The sequence below is a fragment of the Salminus brasiliensis genome, chromosome 11, assembly GCF_030463535.1.
Source record: "Salminus brasiliensis chromosome 11, fSalBra1.hap2, whole genome shotgun sequence".
Classification (NCBI taxonomy): domain Eukaryota; kingdom Metazoa; phylum Chordata; class Actinopteri; order Characiformes; family Bryconidae; genus Salminus; species Salminus brasiliensis.
Window position 1 is genome coordinate 10215098 of NC_132888.1, and position 23835 is coordinate 10238932.

The 23835-nt window shown below is 36.2% G+C and overlaps 3 protein-coding genes across 3 annotated transcripts in view; all 3 read right to left on the reverse strand.

The window, feature by feature from the left end:
• Window positions 1–5227, reverse strand: part of LOC140565613 (B-cell receptor CD22) — a 14158-nt gene extending 8931 nt beyond the window's left edge. Inside the window, exons 1-6 of the mRNA XM_072691629.1 lie at window positions 5080–5227; window positions 3157–3558; window positions 2757–3041; window positions 1258–1518; window positions 863–1120; window positions 206–481 (exon numbers count right to left, since the gene is read on the reverse strand). Of these exons, the coding sequence (XP_072547730.1) occupies window positions 206–481; window positions 863–1120; window positions 1258–1518; window positions 2757–3041; window positions 3157–3558; window positions 5080–5113 (1516 nt within the window). The 5' untranslated portion in view covers window positions 5114–5227. The remainder of the gene's footprint in view (window positions 1–205; window positions 482–862; window positions 1121–1257; window positions 1519–2756; window positions 3042–3156; window positions 3559–5079) is intronic.
• A 2254-nt stretch (window positions 5228–7481) lies between these two features.
• Window positions 7482–8618, reverse strand: irgq2 (immunity-related GTPase family, q2). Its single transcript, XM_072691893.1, has one exon. The coding sequence runs from the start codon at window positions 8616–8618 to the stop codon at window positions 7482–7484; it is 1137 nt and encodes a 378-aa protein (XP_072547994.1).
• A 2580-nt stretch (window positions 8619–11198) lies between these two features.
• Window positions 11199–23036, reverse strand: LOC140565192 (sialic acid-binding Ig-like lectin 5). Its single transcript, XM_072691015.1, has 9 exons — window positions 22989–23036; window positions 20848–20943; window positions 20336–20665; window positions 18389–18685; window positions 17059–17313; window positions 16643–16921; window positions 15594–15711; window positions 14240–14321; window positions 11199–13040 (listed from the first exon to the last, which is right to left on the reverse strand). The coding sequence occupies exons 2-9, from the start codon at window positions 20909–20911 to the stop codon at window positions 12675–12677; spliced, it is 1791 nt and encodes a 596-aa protein (XP_072547116.1). The 5' UTR covers window positions 20912–20943; window positions 22989–23036; the 3' UTR covers window positions 11199–12674.
• Window positions 23037–23835: the final 799 nt, after the last annotated feature.

Sequence of the window (23835 nt, forward strand, 5' to 3'; positions counted from 1 at the left end):
TACAACATTTACACAGCTACTTAGCATCATTAATCATACTGGAATTATAGTTTACGCCAATGGTTTCTGCTCATTTTTGTAGTCATCATGCCAATATACAGTAGTAGATTCAGCATGGCATAAATATATGAGTATTACATCTAATATGACTTAAATTAGCAAAGAACAAATATATCCTATTGAACATAAAGAAAGAAGTACTTACAGAGTACATCAACTTTAAATTCAGGGGATTTTGATCCTGTACCAATAACATTCTTAGCACTGCAGATATACCATCCTGCATTTTTAATGGTCACATTCTTAATCTGATACGTCTGAGCCATTTGTGAATGAACAATATATCTCTGGGTGTCTTCCGATTTATAGGACCAGGAATAATTATTAGGACAAGGATTGGCATTGGTTGAACAGTGGAGGTTAAGGGTTGATCTCAGCTTTATTTTATGTTCACCTTGAATAGAAGTGTTTTCTGGAGCATCTGTAAAGAGAAAACAAATGTTAATGTTTTCTAAAATCAAATGTTGAGCTTTTTATGTTTTAGATTGGAGTTCACAGGGTGTGGCTGTTTTCAAAGAAATGTCATCATTCAAATTTGTATGGGTTGTTTTGAGATATTTGTAACATTTGTAACTCATTTAATGTACAGAACAATTGTATTACTTTACATGAGTGTAATATTGCAATATTTGGGAGGTTTTCTTGGTATAAAAGATCACATTTTTTGAACATTCCAGTTCACAAGATGATGTCTTTACAAAAACAAACACATCTATTATATTAAAATATTAAAACTCACTAAATCTCACTTTGTAAAACAGTTTATATGACATAGCTTGCCCAAGATGAACTGAGTACTTACACCTCACAGATATCTCAGTTGAGGTAGCGTTTGTAGACCCTATTTCATTTGTGGCCTGACAGTGATACCATCCGGAATGGCTTTGTTTTAGTCCTGTAATAAGTAAAGTTCTCTTCTGTTCATTCAAATGTATATTATTTCTGTACCAGGAATAGAGAGCTGCTGGATTGCTGTCCTGCACCAAACATGTCAGTTCGAGTGTGTCTCCTACTTTGACCTTGCTTGGTTCTGCTTTGACACGAACATCTTTTGGAGCGTCTGTTAAACACAGACAATTTGATGTCATTTCTGTTCAACTCATGAATACAAGATCACTTGTTGGAATTTGCTAAAAATAATTCAAGAAACAGAAAACTGTCATTCACTCACTGATTTGCAGATATTCTTAAACTTACATTTAACACTGATTTTGACAATAGATGAAGAGTTCTTCCCCAGAAGGTTTCTGGCTTCACAGCGGTATTCTCCGCTATGTTCTGGTTTTATGTCATTCAGTGTATAGTATTTGTTGGATGAGGAAGTCTCAATTAGATTGTTGTTTTTAAACCATGTGAAGGAAGCATTAGGATAAGCCTTGGTGGAGCAGGTGAGAGTGATATGATCTCCTTCTTTTACGTTGTGAGAGTTTGCCAATAATTCAGTTTGTCTGGGTGCATCTTGATAAACACATGAAGAAAACTTTCATTTAAAAAATATACAATTTTAAGAAGGGTAATAATATTGGGCCTTATTCACCAATTGGTCTTAAGCAGAAATTTCTTCTTAAAACCCACATAGAAAGATCTTTTGTTTAATGAACAATTCTGGGGTCTAAAAATACATCCTGAATCCGACAAACATTTTGCTATGACTTTTCTCAGGAACAAACTTGGTGAATAATACCAGGAACAATATTGGTGAATGAGGCCTTTTTTTACTCACACAGTGATACGGTCACAGTGTGTTGAGCTTGGAGGCGGAGGCAGACGTAAACGCAGGTCTTTATTAAAAAGAAAGTAAGCAAAACCAAACAAACAGAACACAAGGAAACAAACCAAAAACTAACAAAAGAAAAAAAAAACAGCCCAAGCTAACACACTGCAAACTGACATGAACATGAAACCACATGATCACATTCAAGTCTAGACAAGGGAATGCTTATACAGAGACTAACAAGGGACACCTGGGAATAACAAGGGGGCGTGGTTACATAGAAGGCACAGGTGGGAACACTGTTCATTAGTGAACAGGCGGGGCTAACAAACAAACTTGAAAGCACATGGTTACGCAAAACAGAGGTAGGCATGACAGGACGGGCGGACATGACAGATACCCTTTATTGTAGTGGTAACTCAGACTTACATAAAGTAGGACACTTAAGCAAGTTATTTAAGACAAAGACAAAATATATTCTTATTTTGAATCATCTGAATCCACAAATGCATCAGCTATGTACAGTCCAGTCCTAAAAATAATGGTGCTTTGAGTGATGCCAAGGAAGAATTTTTGGTTTCATAAAGAAACTATCGATAGCAGGGTTGTGGGTTCGATTCCTGGGCTTGGCAAGCTGCCACTGTTGGGCCCTTGAGCAAGGCCCTTTACCCTCTCTGCTCCCCAGGCACTGGAGTTGGCTGCCCACCGCTCTCGGTGTGTGTGTAATCACTGCCCCTAGTTCACTAGTGTGTGTGTGTTCACTACCACAGATGGGTTAAATGCGGAGGACACATTTCGCTGTACAGTGACAAATACGTGCACCCTTTATTTTATTTTATTTTATTAAACATGTTTGAAATAGTGATGTGTGAGTGTAAAAACCCTTTAAATTGATCAAGACCCTTTTTGTCATATTTTCTAATGCATCACTCAAGGAACCACTTCAAGCACCTTTATGTTGTTACTGTACATCTATACCTACGTTCCACTGTCAGAGTGATATTCCTGGTCTGGCAGTCATCTGTGCTTCTAGCTGGACGACACAAGAACTTTCTCCCATGATCCTCCCAGATCAAATTTAAGTTCAGCTGAGTGATTTTTTTCCCTGATCCAGTGTTTGTCACGTTGGAAACCATTTCAGGAATGACATCAAGCCATTCAGGATAATCTGAACAGAGCTCTGATGTTGAGCACTGAATAGACACTGTGTCACCCTCTTTGACTGTCCTCTTTTCCAGTGGCTCAATATGGATCTTGCAAGGGTTGTCTACAGAAACAACCCAAAAACAGCACAGAAAGTATCTACCAAGACCCCAGACTCACATTAAGGCCTTCTCCATCACAAGTATTCAGACTAAGTTGAAAGGAAATACATGACTTACCTTTTATTGTGAGGTTCACATAATCACTTATAAATTTTAACGTTCCTGATGTCTGTATAGTTCTGAAGCTGTAATTTCCTCCGTCATGTATTTGCAGATCATTAATTCTTAGTGTGCACAATCCTGGTTTACTATTTGCATTGCCCTGGTATTGCACTCTGTTGGAGTACTCAGAAGCCTGTGGACGATCTGGTTTGTTACTATATACAATGGTCCCATTAAATTGTTTTTCATTGCTATCATACACAGGATCTTTAAACCAGAGCAGATACATTTCATTCGAAGAATCTGTGTCATATGTGCATTTGATGGTGACACATGATCCCTCCATTACTGAAGTAGTTTTCAAGTCCACATTAGGCTTTTCGTGTGCTAGCAGTAAACTGCATAAACACAAGGTGACTAAAGGAGAAAAGCAGAAGCATTAACATTAATGACACTTATAATTAAATCATGTTACACAGGAGAATGTACATTCAGAGTCTTGCCCCATTGGTGTAGCATGGTGGGTTTGCCTGGTCAGTGAATTGAATCCTACTCCACTATGGGGTGTTGTTACCCATTATGCTACATCAACTACAGTCAATAATGCAAAATCACACATTGTTAAATATAATTATTACTGTACAGTGTACACTTCTAATGATAAAGACGCTTGAAATGATTCTTTGAGAGATGCCATAAAAGGACCACTTCTGGTTCTATAAAGAACTATGTTCTCCACACTCACATGTTGCTTTATTGTGCCAAAAGTGGTTTTTCAAAGGCATCGTTCAAAGAACCATTTGAAGCACCTTTACTTTTAGTAGGGGTTAATGTAGTCTAAAAGGGGCCACAGTAAAAATGGACATTCCTTGGTTGCACCTTACTCTTACACTGCTTGGCTGATGTTCACAAATTTTAAAACAAAAGTCTCACCAGCAGAGGTGAAATATGTAATGTTTGAAGTGTTTACCATTTTTGCATACATTACAGTAATCAAAGATATATTATTTCAGCAAAATAAAATGATCTGATTTGACCCTAAGTTTAAGTACAGCAATACAGACTGTAAACTGGCTATAACTATAACAGAAAACATCATGGTTACTACTACAAATCCATGTAAATTAGATGCGAACTTTAACATTACCATGAGGAACTACAAAAACCTGAATTTAAACATATTTTGAGAGATGTAACCAACAAAACTGCTTAAAAACATCTAACACTTAACCACTCTGGAATCTGAGGACTGTCAACCACTTTTGAGGTAGACATGTCATTGACATTTCAAGTATTGCATATACTTAAAAAACATGGGGCCTACTATTTTTACCATCACCAACCATTCTTAATAAGACATTTCACCTAAATCCCACTTACATTACACAGTTTTGACAAGGATCATGACATCCAAGTCTCTGTATTTTCTATATTTGTTCAATTTATGGGGACAATGGAATTGATTATTTTAAAAGCATGTCTGTAAACGGTGGTTTTGAAACACTTCATCATTCTGACATAGATTTCTTTTGGATTCTTCTCAACAACAAATCTAAGAGCTGTCTTAAGAATAGATTGGTGAATGATTCAAAAGTGTTACATAAGCTTATAGCCAGCATAAACTTAGCGCCGTTAATGCGAGAGCAGGACAAATGTCATTAATCAGATTTTTTTAATTAGCTCTAAACAGTTGCTGATATATTGTGAAAAAATATGGATTATTACGTCAGTGACTGCATTGGTTTGCAGGTGAGTAACTCTAGTTCATATAACAATGTAGTTAAATGATTTAAGTTCTTTGAACACAGCATCTTATTTTGTTAAGCTTAATTGATTACATGTCCAAATGTTACTATAGTATTATTTGATTTAACCTAATTACACTAAATTACCCAGGAGGGTTGTTTTTATAGAATTAAAATAAAAAGCTATACGCACCCAGTAGAAAGAGCAGCCTCCAAACAGGATTCATCCTTCTATGGCTTACAGAGTGATCTGCAGGTCATGGAAAATGAGATACTTAACTGTTATTTATTGATTTTGTTTAGATTCTGAGCAACTGTAACTAAACCCAGCACAAGCACATCAGTTCTGCTCAGCTGTGGGCGGGTGTGCACGCTTGACACATTCAGTTTTAGCACCTCACAGCTGCAAATGACTCATTCTTTAGATGTAAACTTTGTGGTTCGCATGGAAGCGTTGTTGTGGAACTGAGACACTTAATCTTTTAGAAACCAAAAATTATGTGTAACACCTTCTGCAGCTTATATTTGCAATGCAATCAGGGTAAATAATATATATAATAATATTATTTGTGTACATATAATAAGTTGATGCTAACTTTTTCTGGGTCAGAGCTTTTTTGGAAACAAGGGGGATCTACACAATATCAGTCTGGTAGTTTTAATGTTATGGCTATGTATATATACTATTATTGTGTTTAGTAATTTGTGCATTAGCTCTTATTATGTTTTTTAAAGTATTCTTATCAAATTGTTCAGACATTTCAGATTTATTCAGATGAAATATTTAACATATTTCATCTAATTTTTATCCTGATATACACTTAAAATATTGTATACAACTGCATAAATATTATATATCAAAAATCAGGTCCATCTGTTGTAAGTGTGAAACATGAAAACACCTTGAAAAGGAGAACTTTCTGCAAAACAAAAGAAGAACTCCCCAATGTACTATAGCTATTTGCATGATCACCTACACAGAAAAACAAAAGGAAGGAAATGAAGTCTTATTTCTGTTAAAGATAAGAGGATATGCTAATATTTTCCACCTACTAGTGTGCACAGAAGCCCACTTTCTGTAGTTCTACTATTTCCTGTATTGTGTATAGTATAATATAAGGATTTGGCCTAAAAACACTTTTCAACTCCATTCACGACAAATAGGTACATGCAGGGCTTTGAAAGGCAAATTAACCACCAGGGAAAATGTTTGTTTTATGTTTACCATTATTTTATCATAATCAACATTACACATTTAACCCAGAATATCAGTTGGTTCATGGTTTTTCAATGGTTATAAAGTTATAAAGTAAATGCAATGGCTATATTTGTGCTGTAGATGTCGTATCCCTGGTTTCTATCACTCTAAAGACATCTGTGTCGATACATTTCTCTACAATGAGCCATTTCACACCAAACTCACTCTGAAGTTGTTTACATCTCAAACACTAAATTATTAAACATTTCAATGGATTAATCTGTAGCGTTCCCCTTACAGAAATATCTCACCAACATAATTAGGTAATGATGTAGTACTTTCTTAAACCACACACAATTTTAATCTCTTAATAGCAAGATTTATTTTAGCTATTACAGTCTCAATTGATAACTACATAAAATCATTGTTGCCTCTGTCTTCACTCAAAGCTGTAGTAAATCAGTAAATAAAAATATCCAAGTGAAGCCTTTCCTCAATCAAGCACTTAAATGAATAAAAAAGTTTTAAGCATTTACATTTTATTTACACTAAATTTTAAGTATCAGCTTCTATCAAAAGCCACAATAATTAAGAGTGAAGGTCTTTCATTTCAGTCAAGAATAAAACCTTGTTGTTTTTACATTTTGTCTTTGAAATTGTCTGAATGTTTGAACAGGACAACAAATCAGTCCAAAATGACTTCAGTATTTTTTAATAAATTCTTTAACAAAACAAAGCTGGACCACCTCACCACTTTTGTAAATACATTTCGATATGAGCTCCCACTCATGGATGGCTTTACACATGCATTTGCTTACAAGCTGAGAGAAATGGAACTGGCATCTGCAGTGAAAGAAGCACATGGACTGAGTTGGTAGATTAATTTTAGGATTAGGATTTTACACAATTATTAGGATCGGATTTTACACAAATATGACTTATGTTACACAGCCTTCCGCGGTTCTTGCTTTATCAAAGTTACATAGTGTTCTAAGCCTGGCGTGGCCAAAAGCAAAGAGAACATTCTCCTTATTACAAGCCAGTGAAGCATCAAAATGATTCTCAAGCTGTTATTTTAAGGTTGGGTTGCCACAAAGTGTTGCTTTCACCATTCAAATTTAAGAAGCGTTTTGTTCTTCTGTAAAGTTACCATATTATGAATATATAACATTTGGTCAGCCCATGAGAATATGCATGCAAAGTCCGCTCTCCTTGTAAAACGACAAGGCTACAATTTCCTGTAATATTTGTGCAGTTTCACAAGAGAACCACAACAATTAGGGTGTGCCTCATTTACATACTTCTATATACAGCATTGCTGCACCAACAGAACTTCATTGCCCTGCACGATTCGGTCAGCAAAAGCAGGGTCTTGCCCTTTTTGTCACAATCACAACTCACTGTGAAACCCCTGTTGCCACTGCTATGATCTTATCAGCATCAGCACTCATGTCATCAATCGCAGAGTTTATGGCCTGCAGCATCACTGTGAAGGAGCGGCTGACTGATCTGGCGTGGCGTGGCATAGCCAGCTCCACTAGCTTTGTGGTGGCTGTGCTGGTGTCTTTCTCAGCCACAGAAAGCCTCCTCTTCACTTCGCTTTTGCTAATCTCCACAGACAGGAGGCAGGTTCGCAGTCCCTTTAGCTTGGTTGGATCCATGCCTCTCTGCCGCGCCAACCTCTCCACAGACTCATCATCCAGGCAAAGAGAGATTTGGGCCTTTGTTAGAATCCGTACAGCAATGCTGGCATCCACCATGGAAGCCACCAGGGGCACAGGAATAGCAGAAACTCCAGCAGAGAGTGAAGCTGCTGCCCAGCCTAGGGCTTTGAAGGCTTCCTTCTTCTTGGCCACCAAGGTGCTGGAAAACGTAGGTAAAGCCAGCAGAAGAGCATGCGCTCTGATTTCTGGAAGGTCACCTAGCATCACCTCTAATAGCATTAGGAACTCCAGCTTTTCCAAAGCTGTAGGACACACAAGCAAAACTTTGGGCTGAGACACTCCTTCTGCTTTCAATACCTCCAAGCTGGCCTTCTTTTTGGCCTCCAAGGTTTTTTCTGTGTCCTTATCTGACGCCAGCAAGGCAAAATACACATCTTTCTGCAATGACCGTGCCTCTCTCCAGACAGCGACCATGTTTGAACTTGAGTTTTGTGTGAAGGTCATGATAATAGAATTGTACCGTATGATTTTATATCGCTCCAAGTAATTCTCAGGGTCAAAAGGAGTGTTGCTGGGAATTGCAGGCAAATCCCACAGGCGGAAATCTGGATGCTTTGGATTCGGGAAAACAGCCAGTTCATCCGGAGCTGCAGAAGAAGGACAGAGAGCAGCTCCTTCATTCCCAACACCAAGCCCTCTGAGAGAGTTAATAAAGGCTGCTTTCTCACCTCCCCTCTCCCCTACCAGGGCAATGTTTATACGACTTATCAACATGTCTTCAACCGCATCCTTAATGTCTGAAATGTTGTTCTTCTCAATAGACTCTTTTAGGCTCTCCAGGAGATTAAGACTTTTAATCACTTCAGCCATGTCTGTGACCTAAAGAGCAAAAGAAAGAGGTTTACAGTTCATTTTATTTGCTACTGTATTAGGTCAGTTAAATGTTTAGGGTAGACAGAGCACAAGACTCAACTATACCATCTGCATGCATGTGACATCATCTTCTTTAAGCATACACATCAACTGTGTACACATTTCCATTACAAAGGTATGAAACAACATAAATCTACTTAAGAGGTAAACTAATAGATCACTTTATTTATCCCATGGGGAAAGTCAGTTTTCACAGCAGCGAAATCAAACAAGAGAGCAGCATAATAAAGGCACTTAAAATAGTAGTAAGAAGTGGCAAATAGGAAACAGTAAACCTGACTATAAATACAGCTATAACAATAAATACAGCTATAATATACATGATATAACCCAATTATATAAATAAGAAGTACTAGAAAAAGTGATTGCAGTGCAGTAATTACATTAATATAATGTAATATACAGAATGAATTATGTATAATGTAACAGTGCAGTAACTACATTGATATAATGTAGTGATGTAAGGCATCCTGGGGTATCAGTACAGTATAAGTGATAAACAATAGAGTTTTAAAGTGGCAGTGCAGATGACAGAGCTGTGTGGCAGTACATAGTGATGAACGGAATATTGTCCGATAGAGAAACAGTGGGACTGTTCTATTAGTACACTCAGTGCACAATAATGTAACAATGTAATAATGTAAAAATATAAACTGTATATTACTGTAATCATTCACGTGTCAACAAAAAAAATTACGTTATTGTACGTTCTTAAGAACATATTCTTTCAGAAAACCCACGGTTACAGTTTGCACAAAGATTCTGACATTTACCAATGTTTTCTTATTTGGGCATGAGCAGAGCTGTGAACTATTGTGCAGTTTAAAAACATAAATGTGACATATGAGTTTTTGTTAGGACTTTTCTCAAGAACAAATTATTAGAAAGATGTTGTTAAATCAGGCACAATGCTATCAGTAACTGATAACATCAGACTCCCCTAAACCTGGAATGAATGAACTTAACTCTCACATTCTTTTTATGTGTTAGCTATATTTATGAATATGCATTGCTTGTATTTGTAATTAGTAATGTATTGTTGTACAATCAAGTATTGTATACTATTGATATGTGTTTTTATTGTTGTTGTCCCTCATCTTATTAAAATGTCAAATAAAACAGATAAAATACAAATAAAACAAAAGTCCAAACTATTGCCTGAGTGTTTAAAGCAAAACCTGTTTCAAGTTTTATAGTGTTAGTTTTGTTTGTAAAGATTTAAAAGGTATGTATGGCCACTAACAGAAATTACTATTTAATAAGTCAATAGATAGTCCTCTGTTAAACTTCTATAGTCTAACTGACAGTAGCTATAGCAAATAAGTGTCACTGCTGTCCCTCATCTGGGGAGAACTGTAACAAATAAACAATTGGGCACCTTCACACACACTTATTGTGGAATATATCATTGCTATTTGATGAAAAACCTGTATCGCCATCTTTGTCATTGTTCAATTTTTGACATAATATGAATCTGACAGACCTAAATAAATGCTCCAAAATGAGTTGGAAGAAATTATGTGCGTTGACTTCCATTGAAAGTTAAGAAAGTTATTATTCTTAAATTAAGAATCCTAAGAGATTTTTGTGTGTCAGCAACAATATGATATATAGCATGTGCATCTATTTTGACATGTCCATATTATTTGTGTATAAAAACTCACAGAAAAAGCATATATTAACATCTGCAGTGTTTGTAGAGTAGTGCATAAAAGAACAATGTTAAGATTTTCACATTCTCAGGGCTATAAATGACAGGACTGGTGGTTGATCATGTAGCTCTGTAGATAGATGTAATGTAATAATGTAATTGCTAATGTAATTGTACCATCTTATATTTTGCTCAAATAACAGAATATGTCTAATCAATGAATGAAAAAATACCATAATAAACCTGTGAGATTGGTGTAATCTGCACTGTTCTATACATCAGTGTCTTAATCCCGTACATTCTGAGAACTACTTCATATAAATGCAATATTGTAGAATATACTGATTTAGATCTTATTAAAAACACCTTACTCACCTGAAGTCACAGAGTTGTGATGGGCTGATAATGAGTCCAAACTTGAAGCTACTCTTCTCAGGAGCAAGAGGGTTCTGACAGTGAAACACTGGTGTCTGTGGAACATTCTAATCCAGTAATCCAGGGCCTAATCTTCTTAGACATACGTACAAACACAGCAGCTCTCATCACACACTCAATAATATAAAGGAGCAGTACATGATTGTAAAAAAAATATAAAAACATATATAACATATTATAAAAAGTGACAGGTGGATACTCTGCTTAGCATATAACCTTACAGTTATGTAGCTCTATCACATGTTGAATAGAGGACTGTGTCTGTAATGAACTGTTTTAATGTGTTGATTAAGACATATTTTAATAGTAAAGAGAAACATGAATATAGACAATGGTATTAATGGTATTTTGATTTCTATATGTCATTATGTTTATTAATGAATTGATGAAAAAATGCAACAAGATAATCCACCAAAATGAACAGAAGGGGGCAGCAGAAGAACAGTTTATTAATGAACACTCGAGTTTAGCTTTTCTCTGTACATGCTTTTACACATTGCTTTACATTCAGCTTTGCACATCAGTAAACAAGACAATCAAAGCATTAATAATAATTTAAAAGGCTCATATCACATTTTTTTGTATTACTAAACGGATGATTAATATGGTGCCAAATTCAAAGAGAACTCAAAGCTGAAAAACTCCTTCTGTCATGGTGTAGTATGAATGAACGAACTGTTGAAGACTAAGCAATAAGCAGAGATATTGAGTTGGTTCTTGTGACATCAGAGAAACAGTAAATGTGATGTAATACATACTACTGTACACACATACTATTACATAATGTTATAACGTGTGGGAAGTGAGTTTTTCATTAAGGGGGGCTCTTACATATTTACATATTACAAATGTCGCTAAAAGTACAGTTTTGTGAAATGCATTTTTACATGATTTTTGCTAAATGTGTTACATGAACAAAATACAACCATTTGCATTTGCAATAAAAAGTACATTTTGACTACATTCAGTTTATTTACAGTTGGTTACTTGTCGATCACTGGCTATTTAAATGTTGTGCCACTGGCAACACTCAGAAATCACCTGCAACAATAAGTTTAATTCTACAGTGTCCCTACATGGCAGCATCTAGAACCACCCAACATACATACTTTACATGCAGGATGTTTCACTGAACATTCAACACATAATTTAGATCATTATATAGATTTACCTTCACTCATTGTGCATTTTGCACACTGCACACTGAATTCTTACCATCTCAGGTTTACATTGTACACTTCCTATTTATTTTCACAGAACTAAACAGGCTGTGCCATTAAGATGGACATAAGAGATATATATATACACGGTACCACGGTATTATACATTCATACTATTACATACTATTCTAAAGTTTCTTCAGTTTCCATTAAGGAAATGCAATCTTACAAACTGTATATTTTTCTATTTTATCTGACTAATATATATTTCTATATGACATATAGTATATATTGTTTTTCATACATTATTTTCTTTGTTGTTATCTATTGTTTCACATGGACATACAGTCATCAAAGTATTTCTACAGTCTATGATAATCTATGTAAAATATAAAACTTTGTGAAATCTGTGAGATTTTGTTGTCACCAACCTAAACAACAACTATATAGAAAACATAAATAAATAAATAAATAAATGTGCTTTCAATTCTTATGGATGACTTCTTTATACTTTGTGGCATGCATTCATTCATTTTATTAAAGCAACTATGCAGAAATGGAGCTGTATTCAATAAAAAAGTAAAAGTAGCTCAGTAAAATCATGGCTTCACATTTGGATCACAGATGGATTGATAAACAAGAAATAGCTTCAACTGTAAAATGGCCTAATCCCATGAATAGTTACATTTCATTACTCTTAACATAACATTAATTTGACAAACACACCCATTGCTTCATTTCAATGCATTAAACCTCTGCCTCCTCTACTTCCACCTGCTCTTGATTTTCTAACTCCAGGACCTCTTCAACCTGCAGGGGCTCAGGGCCCTCATCTTCAGCCTGCTTCTTAATCTGGATCTCTGCATATTCCGTCTCCTCGCTCTGTGCCTTTTGGGCCTTGGCACCTCTGCCCTGTAGAAGCGAGTAGTCAATGCAGGCATAGTCCACCTCTTTTTGCTCTTTCTTATCTTCCATCTCCTCCTCTCCTGAAGGCCTATCTTCTCCTGATGTTTCCTCCTCCTCATTTTTACAGCTCACTGCAGCTGTGAACCCTACTGCAGGGCTTCTCCGCAGTGGGGTGTGCTCATCTTCTTCTGTCTGGTCCGCACCAGCCTAGATCACATCGTATGGCAAAAGAATTAGGTGTTCTGTATTCAAAAAGATTCCCACATTGTTAAGGCATTTCGAGACACTCTGAGTTTCTGATTTTAAGGAATAGTTTGGTGGAAAGTCAAATTAGCATGATTTATCAGTTTAATATGCAGTCAATCGGCTGAATTTGCTTCTTTAGTTTAGAAGGGGAGATACTAGGCTAACACTGCTAACAAACACTGGGTCACCAAAAAATGTATATATTATCCCAGTGAATTCAACATGTCTCTCAACCCACTTTAAATGCGTCTAGAATTTGGTTTAGGAATGTGGTTTAGAATATAGTATTAGTCAACTAACTGTAGTCTCTCCATAGAGCTGAATGTTCTACCTTTAGCTTAAACGTCATTCATACCATTTTATTAATCTTTTTAAAAACAAAAAACCTTTCCATAGTATTTACATAATACAAAAGTATTGGGACACCTGCTCACTGATTGTTTCTTCCGAAATTAAGGGTGTTATTAAGGATTTATCATGTTTTTGTTGGAGTAACTGTCTCTACTGTCCAGGGAGGACTTTCTACTACATTTGGAGCACTGCTGTGAGCATTTGATTGCATTTAGTTTTTGGACGATTACCAACCCATCTCATCCCCAATTCCTCAACTCATCCCAAAAGTATTGTATTAAGCACCATCCATCATTCCAGAGAACAGAGTTCCACTACTCCACAGCTCAGTGCTGGAGGACATTATACCTCCCTGGCCCATGTTTGGCATGGTACCAATAGGTTGATGTTTACCTTCTCCAGAGTGCCCTATTCTACTGGCAATACTTTTCCACAGGGACTAGACAAGCTGTGTGTGTGTGTATGTGTGTTTGCACATCTGTGCAATGGGTACAACTTGAAGTAGTCGAAATAATTCATTAGCAGGAGTGTCCTCAAACATTTGGACATTGAATAAAATAAATAAAAAACAATTAAGTTGGGCAAGTATTGGTGACTGTCTAAGTTCAGTGTTTGTTAGCAATGTAAGCCTAGCATCTCAAGCATGTCAAATTTTAAACATATCTTAGCAGATCATCTGCAGTTAGTGATGAATCATGTTCATTTCATTTTTCAGCTACTCAGGATTACATTACATTGCTTTGTAAGGAGTGGTTACTGTCTGGGTCATTTAAAAAAATTCTATGAACTCATAAAAGATGCTGTCTTACTGAGTCATGTTGAACTTTGACAGTCTCCAATTTAATTCCTGCTCTGTCTGTGTTTTCATCCATTGCTTTGACTCTTCTGCATCTGCAGTATTATAAAGAAACAGTGAAACACTTTAATGCATTTTCTTGAATATATTAACATTCATCCCAGCTGTTTTCCTTAGGGATTGTCAGGGATTGTGGGCCACATGAAAAGATATTAATCCAACAATTCTGCGAAAATACTCAATAAATTTTTTAGGGTGCCTGTCAGTCATTTACATTTACATTTACATTTACGGCATTTAGCAGACGCTCTTATCCAGAGCGACTTACAAAGTGCTTTGCTATTTACCCAAGAAAAGCCTTAGCTAGTTAGAATAGACTAATAATACAAAAGATACCTCCAAGCTTAGACATTACTAAACACAATACAATAAGGCGACCATAGAATTCTAAGAGTCACAGGCTCTTGGAATTGTCCTTTGCCCCCCATATGACACCTATGTCTTTTAGCACGTATTTTATTACAAACGCTTTCAGACATGTGTGTACATTAGTATTGGTGAAGGCAACAGCAAATAATTACCTATACATATAAATTACGTATCGCTAACTTACGTTCTGTTAGCACAAAATAATGAATAAGCAGATCTTTATTTAAGCTTGCGATTTTGACTATTTATTAAAAGGTTGTTAGTTTGTTTTCTACTCAATGGCAAACAATGAATTAATATGGTGTCTTAATTGAATGTGACAATATGTATCAAGTGGACACTTTGCAACACAAGAGGATTTTAAGTGCTCCTGAAAAAGATATTTGAATCAAAGCTTATAAAGATAGAAAGGTACAGCTACCAAATTAGGTAGGTATAACATTTAAAGGGTCTGTTATTTAGATTTTAGAAAAATTGGATAATTACATGTATAGAATTCTTTCTCAAAATGCAAACATCTGGATAAAACAGTGCCTCACATTTGTTGTTGATAAGCTAGCAGTCCAATGGCTGCCTCTGTATTTTTACTAATTCATTGTTTATTAATGTAATTGTATGTTTGTTAATCTTCGTTTTTCTTATCTTAACTTTTGTTATTTGGTCAAATTGATCAACAGACACTTTACGAAGACAGTTAATATGTGCTGTAGGGCTGTTCAAAGATAAATATGTCATAGATCACATAGCTGGTAAATACCAATCAATGGATTCAATTAAATTCTAAAGAAAAGTAAGATACAATTTAAGCCCAGTTACAAAGTTAGCCCCCAGTGTCAATATTAAGTACTGTAAAATCCTAAAAATATCAGAATCTGTAAAATTCTATCAAAGCAGTTTTCCATTATATAAAGGGATTAAAAAAGAAGATTGCACAGTACCTCATGCACATGCCTACAAAGCACAGTGCAATGCAGACGATGATTACTGTGCTTGCTGCTCCCACGAAAAATGTCAGGATTGTTCTTATGTCCAGTTTTATGTGGTTATTGTCTTCAGCTTAAAGTGAAGAAGATGTATTTGTTAGATTTTCTATACATACATCTAGACGTGAAGAAGCATTTTGGCAAAAAAAAAAAACCCACACATTCATTACAATCCTGCATTACTTCAGAAAGGGAAGAATTTAGGCCTAAAGGCAGTATGGGTTTGCTTCAGCTTCTTCTGGACTCTTAGATTGAGGTTGAATCTAAAGTTCATTTGTACCATTCTTAACTTCTGTTTTTAAACATGACTATTACATGGAGACAGCTGCTGTGGACCCTCACCTTCTATTCTCCTGGTTTTGCTTCTTTTTTTTAGGTTTGACTCAAGCACAGAGTGTATGAGTCAGAAAGCACTGCTGCTAAGGTCACCATGGGGATTTAAAGTTACTCTCTGTTTGAATAAGCTTTGACCTGGTTGCCTGTAGCATTACTTAGATGGACAATAAGGTATGGTGGAATTTGAATGCCCTAAATATTTGTATTAAATATAAGTAAATATAAGTTAAAAGTAATGTATTTGCATTTGAAAAGTACTGACTTACATAAGATAACACATAAAAGATACATAAAACAAAAGTGTATAAAAGTTATAATAAGGATAAAGCTTTACTCAAAATGCAATTTAGAAAAAAATACTTTGAAACTTTTGATACACTAATGTTAAAATAACAATACAAAATATACAGTATATATATATATATATATATATATATATATATATATATATATATATATATATATATTTCATCTCCAGTTCTGAAGGGCTGGTGTCCAGCACAGTTTGATGATTTCCCTTCTTTAACATGTCTGCTTTAATGAACACCTGTTAACTGGCAGGTTTAGTTAATGTACTTTAGAAATAAAATTGACCAACTGTGCTGTATATTTTCTCAGTACCAAGGAAAGCTGATATACATACAGCTGTGGTTCTCGATCAACTGTACCTTCAGCTTCGGATTTTTCCTGGATGTCCAAACACTTCTTGTCATTGCCAGCACTGTTTTCACACATACACTTTAGCGCCTTAAGATCAAGTCTGTGTAAAATGAGGGTGTTGTGTATCACAGACCCATTGGGGTATCCTTCAATGTGATGATGGTTTGAGTTTAGGACATGCTTTTGCCAGATGACGTGTGGTAAGGGCACACCCTTACAATTGCACTTGCACCTCAGATATTTATTCAGGCGAACACATCCAGATGCATTGAGAATCCTGGGTGGATCTATGGTGTGAAGATAAAAAAAGAGCTGAAATTCTGTCACACAAACAGAGTTCAGATATTTTCCTAAGAAATAGTTTGAGCTATTCTGAGTTCTATGACATTAGATGTCAATAGCATCAATCTAGTAATGTACTCACAGCTCACAGAGATGTTCACCGAGGTTGTCAGAGTCTTTTTAAGATTCCGCACTGTGCACACATATTCCCCTGCATGTTCACTGCTAAAATTGGTTATGGTGAGCATGCCCTGGGTAGTGTTGTTCTGAATTGAAGCTCCTCTGAAGCTCCAGGTGATGTTTAATAATGGTGAATTAATCTTAGCACTGCAGTTCAGCCTTAACGTGTCTCCTTCCTTCACTGTATTGGCACCGCTGATTCTTACATCCATCAAAGCTTCAAAAACCCAATGTAAAAAAAACAGCAACAACAACAAGGCTTTAGACTCAGGTAAAGGTTAAACTACACTGACCAGTCAAATGAAAACAAACACAAATGATCAATATCTGCAGCTGTCCTTAGTATGTCCAGAAAAAGAACCTAAACACCATAGTAGATGGAGAACATTATAGGTTCTTCTACCAGTCAAATACAGGTACATCAGGCACATCAACTAGATGTTTATCCACATTTGTCCAGTTGTCACTGTTAGACCAACACTTCATATGTCCTAGATAGTAAAAGGTCTTTTTTCACCAGACACATTATAATAAAGAAATGTCTTGTTCTAATAATAAAAAATGAACAAGGATCCTTTGGAAACGGGTTCTTTGGAGTGATGGCAAACAAGAACCACAGTTGAGTCTATTAAGAATCTTTGTCTAGATAGTTTGTTAAAGTCAACATGACATGACTTCAGAGATCATAACATTTTCCTTCCATATCATGATGTATATCCAGGCTAGCTGAGTGTTTCGAAATTGATAGGCGAAAGTGGTGGGAGTCGGAAGGTTAAATGTGTAATTATTGATTAGTATTATTTTCCCAGCCTACTGCTGGGGGGGCAACTAAGAAGGCATTTCAGGCAAGAATCTTTACATTTTGATGAAGGATTACAGAATAACAATGCTTAGTAGTCCAGGGACATGAATGAGCTGGTGAAAAGGATGCCAGTGTGATTTCAACTTTATAGAACTGTATTTTTTTTTTATAAACATATGTGTGAAAAAAGGTTGCATACCAGTGGTCTCCAAACCTGCTCCTTCAGAGCTACCTTCCTGCACTAAAGCTTTCTGCAAATTCAAGCCTAATCCACTTCAACCCAAATGTCATCCCATTTAGCCAATCAAGGACTTCAGAAGACAGTAGTTAGTTGAAACCTGCAGGAAGGTAGATCTCCAAAAAGGAGACTTGGAGACCACTGTTCTATACCAACCTTACAATGGAGCCAAGAACCACTGAAGGACCTTAATGTTTAAGAACATACTATTCACTAACATTAATTACCTTGAGAAGTAAATGTAATACTCACAATTTACCATCAGGGTACTGGTCATATTAATGGTGGTATTACTCCCATAGCTCACCACGCACACAACTTCAGCATCTTGCTGATCCAACGAAGGTACAAAGGTCAACTCAGAGGTAATAGTGGATTGGCTCAGATTCTGTGAATAATTGCCAGCACTTAGTTTGGTGATGTTTTGTCCTTGCTTCTTTATCCACCATGTCATGTTTGGACGAGCACTGGGGCATGGATCTGGAGCTGAGCAACTCAGTATGGTCTGCTTTCCAATAGTTAGAGGTGGAACAGACATGAGAGGCTTCTCTGGAGAGATAAAGCATTGGACAACACATGTTCTGATATCACTTTGGAAGAACTGTCAAAAACAAAGAATAGATAATAAGACCTAAGTACTTGTTTAGGAAAATTAATGGAACCCAGATAAAACTCTAAAAAGTATGTTATATAATTTAATAAAACAATTTTTATATGCCTGTCATGATAACTTCCTTTTTTGACTACAATTTCAACAATAGATGGTCTCGATCATTTTTGCTAACTTCAAGATTGCCCATTGGGTTGATTTGCTTTGTTTTTTAAGATTTAAGGACAAGTGAGGGCAGAAGGTGGTTAAATATCTAAAATCATGCAACTCTGTTAATCAACAATAATCCATAAACATTTACTAATTTATCAAAACTAATAAATAGCCTTAATGGCCTTGATGACCAAATCATCTCCTTTCTCCTTTCTCACTTTTACCACCTTTGAGATTTTTTATTTTTTTATATTTTTGTATCATTTTTTATTTTCATGCCAATAAAAAAGTTAAAAAATGTCTAACTGATTTGTGTTTATTTATATTTGTGTTCATGTATTTTAGGCTGTGGTCAGTCAGCTGTGGTGGGAAGAAGTTTGATCAATGGTTCATGTAAACCAGTGCTGGCAGTGAAAAGGCGGGGCTTTAACTGAAGTGTTCAAAGTTGTATTAGTCCTGGCCACTGGCCTATCCTGGCCAGTTGTGTTATTCTGTTTGAGTCTGTGAACAACAGCAACATTTATTGTGTAGGAACAGAGAAGAATTTGGACTTGGGGGATTCTCAATAGAACATACGCCAAGTGACTTGGCAAGTTCGACTCGCGAGTACAAACGAGAGTTCTGTAATTTTACAATTGGAACATCAGAGTTGTGCATAGTGCATATTGGGATATTTGGCTGTTCCAAGTCCTTGATGCATCCAGGTATTTGGACTGTACTTGGCTAGATGTGAATTTCTGAAAGGAACAGTATTTGGGCTGCAATTAATGACTTTTCACAGGAACACAGCAACACAAGTACAGACAAGAATGCAGATTGAGAATCGGCCTTCAAGGGAGCATTCCACAGTCCCGGTGAGTGAGGGAAGCCCATTGACAAGTTTAAAACATAGCTATCCTACAAGTTTTCCAAGCTGGGAACAAAAACTGCAGTTGGAGGGAGTCTTTTTGACAGTTGGCTGTTATGGGTAGTTTTGCATTGTAAACATTGTAAATATAGACGTGATAGCACAAGCTGGCGCACGCTTACAAAAAGCATCACTTGCTTGTAATACAAAATCGTATTACTCTATCAGTGGTCTTAAAAATGACAAAAATTACAATTTAACACAATTCTGGGACAATACCTTCAATAATGTTATTGTGACAGGGCTATTTCCATAATTAGTATACACCAATCAGCCATAACATTAAAATCAGTTAAAATATTGTGTAGCCCCCCTCCCATGCTGCCAAATCAGCTCTGATCCACAAGACATATCTGATGTTTTTGGAGATGCTCAGACCCCTTGACAGGTGTTGCGGGAACCAGATAATCAATGTTATTTACTTTATACTATTGGTTTTAACGTCATGGCTGATCAGCGTATGCTCCACATACGGGAGCAAGGACATTTTCATCAACATTCTCTTGTTAAATAAACAGAAAAACAATACCTTGAATTGTGATGTTAACTGAAGCACATGAGATATTCTTTGATCTGGTTTGTAGCTTAAATTGGTAGTAGCCTTCATCGTGACCATCTATTTGATTAATAATCATACGGCAGTTCTTTTTTGAGGAATCCAATTCCAGCAATGACAATCGTTTTCCAAAATCCTTAGACCCGCTTGAAATCTGACAGTCAGAGCAGTTATCCCACTTTTCTTTAGTGAAGGACTGGTTTTCAGAATCAGCATAAGTACACAAGATGACAGCACACACGCCAGGAACCGCGGTTACCCATTCTGGTGGACTTGAGGAAACACTTGTGTTTTGTTTTTCCTCTTAAAAAAAAAAAGAACAAGTGTTAGTGCTGATCACTGTTAGATCACTGTAGCAGGAACAGAGGAGCCTGTGAGTTCACGCAACATATATTGCATTTCCTCAAACAAGCACATGTAAAGAGCAAGAACACATAGAAAACTGCACTATTCAGTGAAACATAACAGGATAGATTACAGCATACCTTGGCATGTGACTTTTAGTGCTAGCATGAGGAGCAACACACTGGTTGCGTTCGGCACCCTCATCTTGCAAAATTCAACCCAGCCCAACTTCTGGTCTGCACATAAACCAAAGCATACACACTTTCATTTACACACTCTCATTTACAGGGTTCAGCATTTCTTACAACAGCCGCAACTATGTTTGCACAAACTGGCCACAAAATGTGGTTAACTCCGTAAACTCAATGCAATTTACATACATCATATAAAGATTGCAAATTAATATACAGGAGGTTGTATAAGTATTTAGATAGTGGTAAAGTACTTTTCGGAATTACAGCCATTTTTTGGCATAGTCTTCCATTTTTATAGGCTCAAAAGCAACTGACAATTGACAGATGAGCAGTTTTATGGCCAGTTCTGGCCTGTTCCTTCATTATTGCATGACTGATTAGTGAATAAAAGGTTAGAAATTGATTACAAGCTTTGGTTTTGCATTTGGCAGCTTTCCATGAGTTATTATAGTCCAGTAAGGTGATGACACAAATGAAGGAGGCCGTCATCAAATTGAAAAAGAAAAGAAAAGAAACCTAACAGAGAGATAGTAAAACTTTGGAAAAAGGGACCCAATCAACAATTTGGAACATTTTTAAAAGACGTAAAGGCTTCAAAGACCTTAAATGACCTTAGTTTAGATGAACACAGAGTATTAAAAAAACCTTTACAACATCTAGTCAAGCAAAGAACACTGTCATGAAGATAGCGCATCATTGTGAGAGTCTACAATCAAAAGATGCCTTCATGAGATTAAATAAAGAGGGTTTATTTCAACATGCTACCCACAGAGAAAACTTATGAACAGAAAGGTCAGATTACACTGATAAAACATTTGAAAAGCTGCCCAGCTCTAAAACAAGTTTTGTTGAAACGATGAACCTAAAATTACCAAGCAAGAAGAAGGAAAGGAAAGGCACTAATCCACATCATCTATTAAACATGGTGAAGGCATGGCATGGGCATGTACGGCTGCCAGTGGAACCTGATCACCAGTGTTTATTGACGATGTTGATAAACTGCTAATAGAGGTAACAGGATGGATTCTGAAATCTACACAGCTATGTTTTCTGCATGCAATCAATCAAATGTTGCAAAATATCACTGTTACACATGGATACAAACACAAAACACAAACAGTATCTCAATGTAGGAAACTCAGCATTTTTTGATGTTCATAGTTTACAAAATTCAGTCTCCGACTGCAAAAGATTTGCATCCAAGTATTAAAAACAATCTTTCTTTTTATAGTTGTGTTAATTTGAATTTGGCGTTTGAAGCTGCAGAAATGAAGGTTGTAATTCCTAAAGGTACAATGCAATATTTATATTAAACCTGTTTGTAAACCTGAATTAAAGCTTAACATTTACAAATTAATCACACCTTGACTGATAAGCATTTTCATGGCCAGTTGTAGAGTTTTCTCGCATTGTTTCATCACAAATTATGGATATAAATGATCTAAAGTATTGAAACCTTCTTTTTATAGTTATGTCCAGTCAGCTAGATTGTCCAGTTGCCTCTTGGCCTGTGAAAATGGAGGAACTATGTAAAAATGTCGATCAGTTATGACCCCGTAAGCTTAACATCTACACCTCAATCACTTCTTGATTGCTTAATTTTTTCTTAAAATTATACGAAGGCAGATCTGTTCATTGTCCAAATGTGTCATTGTCCAAATACTTCTGTACCTTCCAGTATGACAGTAAAACCCTAATAACTTGCTTATATAACATAGTGCGGCAAAATATTCAAACCTAATGACCTAAAAGCCTGCGTCATGCTCTTTTCACTTCCATGCACACTATGAAAAACAATGTGTCTCATTCACCAACCGTTCTTAAGAACAAAATTCTTATTGAGCAGTTTTTCAGATTCTGACATTCACTAGTGTTTTTATTTTATTTTATTATTATTATTATTTAAATGTGTTTAGTTTAGAAGGACAATTGGGTTCATTAGTACAATTGTACACTTTAAAACACTGTTATCGTGAACAATCTGATGTAAACTTTTCTCAAGAACAAACGTAAGAAAATTCTTAGAAAAATATCGGTGAATGAGGCCCAATGATAGCGACTAATTTGAAAAACAAGAGTAAACTCACCGTTTTATTCCTTTTGCGTCTTCCTCTGCTCAGAACGTGTCTTGTCTAGTCACAGGTCGTTCTGTTTTCACAACCTTCTTCCCACTTCCACTTTTAATACAGTTCTCATCATTTCCTTGCACAAGTGTTCTACAACATCCTGCACAGTACACTCACTATTGTGTGACACATCAGTGTAAGTACTGTCTCTACACCAGTTTTTCATACACACCGCAGAGGTTTCACATGAAAAACGGCTCATATGTTCTTCTTTTAGAATGTGGGCAAACCTTGCATTTGTTTATCCTACAAACCTTGCTGGACACAGAAATGCTCAAACTTCCCCAAAAGTCTCTTTCATCTTCTTGCACCCTAGACATAAAGAAGAAAAAGAGGGGAGGGGGTTTTTGGACACTTTGGGATATTCCTATAGCAAAATCATCTGTCATGTCACAATTTCATGTGTTTTTGATCATTAAGTGTCTAAGGGTGTTTCCACACTTGCACTGTTTAGGATGGTTAAATTGGACTCTCTTTGTTCCTTTTCACCATTGGTGCAGTTTGTTTGGGCAGGTGTGAATGAAGTAATCACACTCAGATGTGAATCAGTACAATCCGGTCCCAAATAAACTCTGGAGCGGTTTGTTTGTGGTGAGAACATGATCTGACGTTGATTCCACCCAACCATCAGTTGTACACCTCCAAGTTTGGTGGTAGTTTAACCTGGTAAATTGGCCAAATAACTTTTACAGCTATGAAGAAATGCCATCTCTGCCATTGCTCTGTGCTAAACTGCACAGAAATCTACACTAGTCCAGAACACAGGACCTTCTTCCTGTATTTACTTTCCGGCTTTCCGGCTACAGGT

Coding starts and splice junctions, on each gene's coding strand:
- irgq2 (XM_072691893.1), bottom strand. CDS start 8,618: ATGGCTGAAGTGATTAAAAGTCTTAATCTCCTGGAGAGCCTAAAAGAG.
- LOC140565192 (XM_072691015.1), bottom strand. CDS start 20,911: ATGAGGGTGCCGAACGCAACCAGTGTGTTGCTCCTCATGCTAGCACTA. Junction 18,686..20,335: donor AGTTAACATCACAATTCAAG/GTATTGTTTTTC, acceptor TTATCTCTCCAG/AGAAGCCTCTCATGTCTGTT. Junction 16,922..17,058: donor GGTGAACATCTCTGTGAGCT/GTGAGTACATTA, acceptor TTCACACCATAG/ATCCACCCAGGATTCTCAAT.